Genomic DNA, 10,606 nt, shown 5'->3' with positions numbered 1-10,606 from the left:
AAGATACAGAAATCTCAGTGAAAGACAGTGATCTTACACTCGTTTTGTTTTAAGACTATGTAGCAGCGAGTCCACAGAACACATTTATCCATCCATTTTTTAAACCCATCGATCCTGTTCGAGCTCGCTGGCAGCCAGCTGCCTGTATTTCCAGAGGCCATTGAGCAAGGGCAGGTTGCCAGTCCATCACAGAGCCAGACAGAGACAGACAAGACAGACACTCCTAAGATTTACCAGTAAATGAGTTCAGTTTAAAAAAAGTTCCACCAGAATGTTTTCTTTCAAATCTCGTTGAAACCTAAAAGTGTTTATTGTTGCTGCTCTTTGTGATTCAGAGAACTGCTGCAACATAAGGAGGTATGTTAATTGAATTTATGCTTATAAACTTAATGTTATTCACAGTTTTTTGGAGTGTACATTGCAGAGTTTGTTAAATTGGCCCTAAAGTTCAAATTGCTTCTAGTGTCCCCTCAATGCCTCATTCTGAACATCTATATTTTGAAGCAATGGACTTTAAAATGCTTGAAAATGATTTCTTCTTGCCTAAAAACAGCCGTGAAGAAGAAAGCTGAAGGATCAGTGCTACGATGGCTGAGCAGATGTCCACTGACCTCCTCTTTACATCACTTATGGTCCTGTTTGTGGTTTTGGTGGTTCTTCTGATTCTCTGTTGGATTCTCAAACAGTCCAGGAACAGGTCATTTTTTGATGAAATGTGCATTACTGTACATAAAAACGTAAAAGTTTAAGTTAAAAGAAGTTGTAACATTGAGCACTTTGGTGCAAAGGTTGCAGCTGACTGGTTCTGCTGCAGTTTGGACACTTTTAAAATCATTTCTGTGGTTTCTGGTTCCTTTAGAAATCTCACTGAGCTGAGGATCTCTGCCAGACAGCCCCCTCTGCAGCTGGTCATCAGAACGAAGCCCGACCATGCCCAGCAGCTCATGGATCAGCTTCTGTGCAGAGTCTTTCTCCGGGTGGACGATGGACCAAATCCTGAGGGAGGACCTGCAGAAGAGGCAGACGGAGAGGAAACAGAATCAGGCCCGACGACCTCATCAGCAGCTAATCATCCCAACAAGAGTTAGTGATTTTCAAACAGAGAACACTGGTCCTAAAGATTTATTTTGTTCCATTTTTTCATCCTCAGTGACAATAGACTCTTATAATTCTTCTAAGACAAATTTAAGTCCGCAGGTTTGAATGTTTTAGCTGTTTGTCTAAAGATAAGTTGGTTTTCTGGGTTAAGTAAGTTCATGTCTTTATAAGTGTTGATGCAGCACTACTTGCTGGACTCAGATGGTACTACAAACCTGAACTCGACTGGAACATTATAGATTTTTATATGTTTAAATATGTGTCTCCTCTGCAGCTCTGGATACTTTTTATAAGAAACTGACCCAGTGGATCAGAGTTGCAGTTCCTGCTAAATATGAGAGAAAAGTCAACTTCAAGGGTTCGTATGAAAAACTTTTAATCTATTCATATTTGTGTACATTTGACATTTTTCATTATTTGGTTCAGTTTATTTTTAAGTGAAGCTTTCATTTAAGATGTGAAAAATGAATGCGGATTTTCTTCCTTCCAGCTGAAAGCCCTCATCTTCCTCCCGCTGATCAGGATCAAGCCGACAACCTCCCTTCTCAGCGGTCAGATGAATCCCAGCATGATTTTTCCTCCTGTCAGAGAGCATCCAGCAGCGAATGCTGCGAAGAGGACAAGCAACATGATGAAACACGTCTTTAAACAAAGAAAATAAAAGAATCGGCTTTAAATCCTGTGAGCACCAGGAACAGGTCTTTAAATATGAATAACCCTCCCACTCTAAAGACTCACTGACTCCTGAAATAAAAATCTTTGTGATAAAACAACCGAAAACCGAGGTGTTGCATGCAGTAATAGAGAAAAAAAATTGTTTTTTTCATTTTAGTTAAATTAATAAAATCATATTATCAATATATTATTACTAGTAAAAGTATTAGAACGGATTTAAAAAGTAAAATTAAAGGAAAATTAATGTTTTACAGTTATATCCTATCATAATATCATGACTGCAGGTTATATATACATATAAATAAATTGAGTAAATAGGAAAAAGCACATGGAGTGGAGGAATTACTCAAATAAAAAGTAACAAAAACATTTGACCCCCTTTCCTCTTTATTTTTTTGCAGCAGGTTGTTAAATACAGTATCTTCAGATTACCAGATGGGGGCAGTAGTGGTCAGGGTCACATAACATTATCTGTTTTTTGTTTTTTTTGTCTTTTCACTTTTAAACTCAAGCACATCACAGGACAAAGCCTAAAGAGTTTAATATAAGAAGTCCATTTATATGAAAACATAAACAAACAACAACAGCAAAGACCTAATGTTAGCAGATGTTTTATAAAAGTTCAGATGAGTTTAAAATGCAAAGTGAGGATCATTAATTGTTTGTATGTTATTTTTAAATCTCACTGAAACACTAAGCAGAAACAACACGATTCATTTATTTATCTCTAGAGAGACACCAGAAACAACTGTTCTGATTAAAAATAAAAAAGGACCACATCACACGGAATGACAACCAAATGAACAAGGCGTAAAGAAAATTAACAAAACAATAAAAACACAAGTATCAGCACTTACTGGCTGTCACTGTTAATGATATATTATTTGTATGTAATGTCATCCAGGCGCCTGTCTCCACCAGGACAGCCTCGTCCATCACAGCGATGGAATAAATACAGATAAAACAGATTTAACTTCTTCATAAACTCCAAACTGTATGATATAACAGGTGGAGGTTTTTTCACACAAACTGAACAGAAGTGGCCTGATTTTTACAATTTCTCCTGAAACAACAGAGCAGAAACTACTACTACTACTTCTTGACCTCTAAGTACGAGTGATTAATGTGACGGAGTAGTTTGTAGAACTGAAACAAAGTCCATCTTTAAGGTCTTTTTTAGATTTTACATTAAGGTTTTCACTCCTTCAGGTCTGGTGCAAAGCTTCAAAATAGTTAGTTTTTGCCTAAAATCTTTTTTTTTCTTGTAAGAATGGATGTGAAAGAAACTTTATAATTGAATAATAGAAAAGCAGCTGAATTATTCATATTAGGATGGGACGACTCTCTGGAAGAAGATTACAATTTATTGGGCGTTTGATCAGAACGGTACCTTTTTTTTAAACTGAAAGGATACTTACTGCTTTTTAAAATAAATCATCTAGAAGCAGTAAAAGTTGTAGTTTTAAATGAACTGCTGAGACTAATGTCAAGTTAAACAGTCTTCCAGCTACAGCTGATTCAACAGAAACAGCTGTCATTTTGATTTGTAAAATCAGCCTATAAAGTCGTCGTTTCACACACTTACACACCACATCGGACCAGTGTTATAACAGATGCCTGCACTGTTTATAACACGTCTGTGGATGGAAAGTCCCCCTCTCACACTCAAACCTTGGAGCCGTGTGGGGGTGGACGATATCTAAACATCTGTGATGTGTTGAGTTTCACTCAGGACACTCGCGCTGACACAGGAAGTGATGTGTGCCCTCTAAAATCTCATTTTCCATAACGGCCCAGTGTGTAAGCTATGGAAACACATTTGGGCCAAATAAAAGTCTAAACTTTTAACATTTAAAAACAAATCATCTTGATAGAAATATGTTTCCTGCATGTGTAAAAATGGAAACTGGAATAAAAGCACGAATAACATCTAAGACTGTCTTCAGTTTTGATTATCTAGTTTTATTTTGTACTTTTTTATCTTGTACAAATAGCAGATAGTTATTTATGTCTGTCTTGTTAATATACGCTTTCCCTCAGTTAGCTTTAATAAATGGAACAACAACAAAAAAAAAACTAAGCAGAATTAAGACATTTTGCTCAAGTTCTTGTTCCAAACTGCACATAATGACAATATGATTATTGTGTCACTATGACTTAAATAATTATTCATTTAATTGTTATTTGTGGCAACTTAAATGACAATGATAATATTTAGACAATATTTATAATTTTGAATTCTGCGTTAATGTTTGTTTGTCATTTATCAAGTCTTTCACTCACTCAGGTTTTCATTTGTTCCTCATCAGATCCCCATTGTTTTGTTTTGCTTCTGTTTTTTGTTTGTTTGTTTGTTTGCTTTATTGACCGATAAAACCACATCTGTTTGACTTTGACCTGCATTTGGGTCCTTCACTCATCCAGCTGTGACAGCATGACATAATTTAGAAAAATGACCTGATTAAATGAAGTCAAACCTAGGATTTTCATTAAAAAAAAACTACCAGTATTACTGCGGTATCGAGTGAATTATGAATAAAACGCTGATTCTTATTACCTGAACAGGTGCTTCCTGTTACCTGTCTGTGCAACAAGTAGGAGGAGAAAAGTCTGTTGAGACTCACTGCAATTTAAAGTTTGATAGCAGGATTTGCAACTAAATAAATAAATAAAACCATGTCAATTGAGAAATTGTAAATAAATCTTAGTTCTTATCATTCTAGATAAAGTCTGCACTGTACAAAATGGTTCCTTCATCACTTGGAAAGTCAGCAGTATAAGTTCATACACTGATATTAGTCTGGGATTTAGAGCAGGACGTCTTTGTAAACTTCTTTTTTTGTTTGTTTATCTGTTAACAATGTTTTTCCATCCCTTTTTTTATTTCCCAGTTTTTTTTATTATTATTACTTGACCGTTCTAAAAGAAAAATGCTGCTTCTGCCAAAAGACAACATAGGAAAAGCCATTTTGTAATTTAATTTCAACACAAATTAGATACTTTTTAATGACTTTAAAAGTCATCCTTTGCAGGCAGAGTGAGAAAATACTCTTTATGTCACATTTAATATTTATCAGTCATCAAACTGAGTTGTTTTATTCAGTTAAACTGTGTCTTTTAGGTCAAACAGGAAGTGGCCAAAATGTTCCCTAAAGCAGCTCACCCTCCACACTGATAAAAGTCACACGCTCTCTCACACACACACACACACACTCCCTGCTCAGATATCTGGTTCTCCTCTGCTGTCTCCCTGACACACACAGAGGGAGGCAGATAACTGTGATTCCACTGCTGAATTTTTAACGCTGTTGTGGAACTTTTTTTTTTTTTTCCAGGCGGGTTACTGTGGCACCGGGGTACGGTTACACTCTCAGAGACAGGCAGACAGGGTCCAGTGCATTCCTTTTGTTTACCCGGGCCGGACTGACACACTCTGCATGGCATGTGTGGAGGTATGGTAAGTCCAAGAATTTATCTACACAACTACGCATCTCCAGGAAAAAATATGAAAAAATGGAGTCAAACTTCTCAGAAACTTAAATATTTAAAAACATATTTGTGCTAATTGCTATTTTGTAGGAGAAACCTACATTTGGATATATTTATACATAAATCTAATCTATGAACTTAATATTTCAGCTGAACTGCAGAATTTTACAAGTTAAATTTACCTTTTATTATTACAAATAAAACAAATTTCTTTTGACAGATCTCTAAATATTACTTTTGTGTTACTAACTTGGAGATTTTTCTGTTTCCTGTTGACTGACTTTAATTAAAAGTAAAATATGTATGTCAACCTTCTCGCTCAGCAGAGGCGGTATTTACGTTGACACCATAAAGAATTTAGAGTTTTTTAGATTTGCTGTTCAGGAAAAAGCTAAACTTTTTAAATTAGGCCAAGTTTTATAATTATTTTGTTGGATTGTTTACTTTTTCTTTGTGGTTTGGAGATCTTGGTCGGTCTAATTGGTGCTCACGATCCTTCATCATCATTCTTGGCAGCTTTAATTACTTGAATTATTAATTGTTAAAGGTTTGTTTGTGTGTAGTTACTGTAACTTGTGTAGTTAAAGGTGCTTGTAAGTTGATTTGTTGAGTTTTGTTTGTAACCAAGACCTGATTTGGGATTTAAATTTGATAAGTTTATTATACATGTTAGATTCATTTTTGAGTTTAGTTTGGTTCACTCAGAGGTTGTGCGTCATTTGAAGACACAATCCTACCGAAATGTTGTGATGTGTGCAGAGATGAAACAGAGGACCAAAATGCAAAATTCAAAAGTGACTTTATTAAACAAATGACTAAACATGAACATAACTGACAGAAAACAAGGAACTGGAGATGAATCAAGTCCAATAAACGAAGAACAATAAAAAACAGGCAGAATAAATGCTAAAGAAGATAATCACAAATAATCAGAGGCCAGAGTTGTGGTTTTAAAAAAATATGTACAGTCAGTTTTTTAAATCTATTTTTAAAACATTTTGTGAGGCTTTAGGAAAGATAGCTGGACTGCAAAAAGTCATGTTTGTCTGCAGCCCTGAAATTACAACAATTCAGAGAAGTTTTCAAGAAAAAGGGCACCAAATACCTGGACTGAGGCCTTTTTATTAAGTTAAATCACTTTATAAAACTGTATAAAATCTTACTTCATTGACAACAGGTAATATAAAAAATACAGACCAACGTCAAGTCAAACTTTCATTTCATGCACAGCACCCTAATATTTAATACAGACTTATGTAAACATGATTATACTTAAAAAGTGTGGTAAAACAGAAACTGTCCTAAACAGAGTACAAAATCAAGAAAAATTTAATCAAACATAGGATACAAAAAGTGTTTTCATAAGCAGCATTATCACCTATTATTATCACAATAAATTCATTTTTACAAAGGAAAACAACTGCTAAAACAAAACTGGAATAAAGCTGACAAGAACAAGAAAAGCACCAAGTGACTTGGAACTTTACAAACCATAAGAAGTCCGAGGACACCAACACCTACCAAAGGCAGAACTTCCAGAGAAGCTTGTTTGTAGCTATTCTACCCCTAACTTTTCCCTTATCTTTGTTGATGTGTTCAATAGCAGAGAAGAAAGGGATTGTGTGGAGCTGAACAGAGGTGTTGATGTCTTGTCTTCTTACGAGCTTTTGACCATAAAAACTAAGAATAAATCACGACATTACGTCATATTTCTCTTATTTACTGCTCCGTTCAGCGGGACTCAAGCCACAGAGCTAAGTTTCTTTCAGGGATGAGAAAGAAGAGCCAGGTTTTTAACACTGTGTTTATAAGCAGGAAAGTTATGGCTTTGTGTTGTTTTAAGTCTGACAAATATCCAGAGGGCCAAACGGTGAGACCAATGGTTTCTACACTTCTACATCATTGCAACAAACTCTGTTTGACTTCAGTATCAAATATTCTGGACCAGAGTTTGTTTAATTTCACGTTTCCTCCTTCAGGTCTATCCTGTCCTGATGATGTCACCGTAGCAATATGACCCTCAACACTCAGAAAGAGAAGGAGCTCCTGCGGCGGAGAGGTAGCACGCCCATTGCCCCGCTCTACAAGCAGCTATCTGGGCCTCGGGATCTTCGATTCTCCTTGAGCAACCAGCCGAACTCGGAGCGTTCTGGACCTACTCGCAGCCACCCTCCTCTGGGGCAGTCAGCATCCTACCATCCTGGAGACAAGTCCCTCCACTACCGCGCCCAGTGGAGTTCAGACTCAGATGACGACTCACAGAGTGAATCAGACTGTGTTTACAGAGTCGTGTTGCTGGGAGACCACGGTGTCGGAAAGACCAGCCTCGCAGGAATCTTTGCTGGAATCACAGAGAAAGATGAACAACCTGGAGGTGGGATGTTCTTTGTAGCCATCTTTCACGACTTACTTGACAGGAGACTTTTATGTTTTCACAAACTCTTTTTCTTAACTGCTTTTACTTTATACAAGATCTTCAATTTATTGCACTTCGTAGATGTTCCCCTGAACTCTGGTTTTCATCAGTCATGACAGGATCCAACGTTCCCAGGATTATTCAGATTTAAAGCTCTGACAGGAAATGACACAGTGGAAACAATGACCATCTTGGTTAGTTTGCCACGCTTTCTCTGAGCATGTAGCTGCCTCAGCATCTTCTGGCTCCTTCTGCAATCACAGACTGATGTCAGAGAGTTGGGATAAGGGACCTTTTAGGTCCATAACGCTTTTTGTTTTTTCCTAGATGGAGATATTTGTCATGACACCTGGTTTACATTTGAATATTTATAGAAATTAGATTATGTAGATCTTGATTAGTAAGCTTCCTCCTCCATTTCAATTTAATTTTGATTAAAGTTGTGGTTTCTCAAAAATTTTATTTCCCCATTAAGCAACCACTTCTGGTATGTTACTTGTTTGTTGCCTTTTACAACATCTATTCCCTTTGGTCAACAAAATACTAACGATTTCATCAGAACAGACCATTTTTCAATTATTTTTATTTAACCTTTTGTTTTACCATTGAGATTCAAAATCTCTTTTGCAAAGGCCAAGACAGCAGTATAATGGTTCCACATTAATAACACAACAAAATTAAAACAGAAAACACAAAGCAGACCAGTTAAAATCATTCAACAACTCCTGTTGAAGCAGTTTAACCACCAGCTGCCTTTTATAACAAAACATGTGCATTTAGTACTCAAATGGTTGTCAATTGTTATTTTAAATAATCCATCCTTGACATGTGCTCCAATTTAAGATACCTCTGTAGCTCGCACCATCACAAAGCTGCAAATACTTTAAAGAAACTTTCTCCAAAGACAGTTTGTGTTTGAGGAATGATTTGTTCATGTGATTAAAAACTACACCTCATGGTGACTTTAGGAATCAAGAGGGAACATAAATAAGAAGGCAAATTACATAATATGGCCTTATAAAGAAAAGCGTACCAATGTTCCAACCTATGATTGTGTAAAGGAGTCCAACCAACAAGCTGCAATGATGACTACAAACACTAGAATCAGTTATGAATCTTAAACCTGCATGATGCCCTGAATCTAGCTTTTTCAGTGAAGAAAGACTTGCATGCATGTATAAAATAACTTAAGTATTGAAAGAAAAACTTGACCTAATATTTCAAATAGTTACTCGAAATCCAGAGAGTCAAAGCCTGGTTCACTGTAACATTGACTTTGTTGTGACATGGCAACCTTGACTGGCCCGAAATTATCGATCAGCTCTTCTATCACGTGATCACAAACCCCTGTATTGATCTCTAGAGAGTCTGGCAAAGTGAGAACAATGGCAGTCTGCATGCTGTGTGTGAAATAGTTTGTGTTATCATTGTTTGTCATTGGACTCTTTGTTTGTCCAGTCATCATCTCACAGATTTGTTCTTGGTCCTATGGTGTTCAGTTTTGTGTAAACTTAAAAATAGTTGCTTTCAGGAGTCAGTATTGGTTTGTAAAGGTACAATATCTCACCAATATTATGGGTTTTGTAGCTTTGTAATATATATATAATTTTATGGCATTCTTCTACTCTACAATAAAAAAAAAGCAAAGTTAAGTTTTTTTAACATAGTTTTTACTTTTACATATAAAGTTTAAAGGAAAGAAATGTATTTTTCTGACATAAAAAAGGTCACAAAAATAACATAATTTTTAAAAAGTTTTAGAAAATTAAGAGAATGTTGTTTGTCATTGTTATTTGAAGTTAAGAATCTATTAATGTGCTACTAGAGTCATATTGTTTGAGATCTAAAAATATACAATGATATGATGAGCAAAACAATGGTTCCTTTACTTATGAAAGCTAAAATTTAAGAAAATAGAGTTGTAAGAACTTTGTTTGTGTGTTTGTTTGTTTAGTATGACTTTTAAGACCTGAACTTCATGAAACATATTACTGGACCTTAAAAAGTTATGAATAAATTTGTTTTATTTGTTAATGCATGTATAAATCTGTTTTTGTCATAAATTTTACATCAGTGACAGGAAATACTTTTAAATTAACAGAAAAAAGTACTACTGGGACGGATTTGTTAGTATCATCTTCAGATTAAAGTTTAAAATTTAACTCTTTGGATTCAGAAAAGTTTAGAGCAAAGCTGAGAATTGATGTCCAAAAAAGCCTTAAAACGATATGATGACAAACAACATTAATGTTGACATAAACCTTGAAGAACAAATAATAAATGTAGAACATAGATCCAACAACCTCAGACCCATCAGCCTCACAGACATGTTAACATGTCTGTAGAGTTTGTTTTTTCTTGTTTCTAATCTTTATCTTTAACATTTGTTACAGAGGACACATACGAGCGGACGCTGACAGTAGATGGGGCGGAAACAACACTGGTTGTCATGGATACATGGGAAAATGACAAACCGGTACTGTGTTTTTTTGTGTTTAATGTGCCGTTTTAGAATCATAAGATGTAACATCTGATTTCACACCTGTTGTCTGCATCATGTTCAGGTGTGCAGAGGAATAAACATTATTGTTCTCTAGGGGTGTAACGGTACACAGAAATCAGAGTTTGGCACATAGCTTGGTGTCAAGCAAAAGTTTGATTAATTCCCCACCAAAAAGGTTTCTCTCTTATGTTAAGTAAAGAGCTGATGAAAGAGTTCTTTCTCATCAATTGATCTACATTTGATGCAAAGTCAAAGGTAAAAAAAAGCTAAATAGACTCTCCCAATGTGAAAACTAGGGTTAGGGTTAGGGTCTCCTCAGGGTTAAAGGGCTTAGGCCCTTTTGGCCCAGGGCTAGGGTTAGGGTCTCCTTAGCAATGAAGGGGTTAGGGCCTTTTGGCCCAGGGCTAGGGTTAGGGTCTCCTCAG

General features: G+C 35.9%; 1 protein-coding gene across 3 annotated transcripts in view; it reads left to right on the top strand.

The window, feature by feature from the left end:
- The first annotated feature begins 4,914 nt into the window (after positions 1-4,914).
- rem1 (RAS (RAD and GEM)-like GTP-binding 1) overlaps positions 4,915-10,606 on the top strand; it is a 9,574-nt gene continuing 3,882 nt past the window's right edge. Inside the window, exons 1-3 of one of the 3 annotated variants that reach the window (XM_017431468.3) lie at positions 4,915-5,225; positions 7,242-7,636; positions 10,072-10,154. In XM_017431468.3, coding sequence (XP_017286957.1) covers positions 7,276-7,636; positions 10,072-10,154 — 444 coding nt within the window. In that variant the 5' untranslated portion in view covers positions 4,915-5,225; positions 7,242-7,275. Of the gene's footprint in view, positions 5,231-7,241; positions 7,637-10,071; positions 10,155-10,606 lie in introns of all 3 variants that reach the window. The other 2 variants (XM_025009427.2, XM_017431466.3) reach the window with 2 other exon arrangements.

This window comes from Kryptolebias marmoratus, linkage group LG4, assembly GCF_001649575.2.
Source record: "Kryptolebias marmoratus isolate JLee-2015 linkage group LG4, ASM164957v2, whole genome shotgun sequence".
NCBI classification, from domain to species: domain Eukaryota; kingdom Metazoa; phylum Chordata; class Actinopteri; order Cyprinodontiformes; family Rivulidae; genus Kryptolebias; species Kryptolebias marmoratus.
This window is presented reverse-complemented; position numbering and strand designations above follow the sequence as displayed.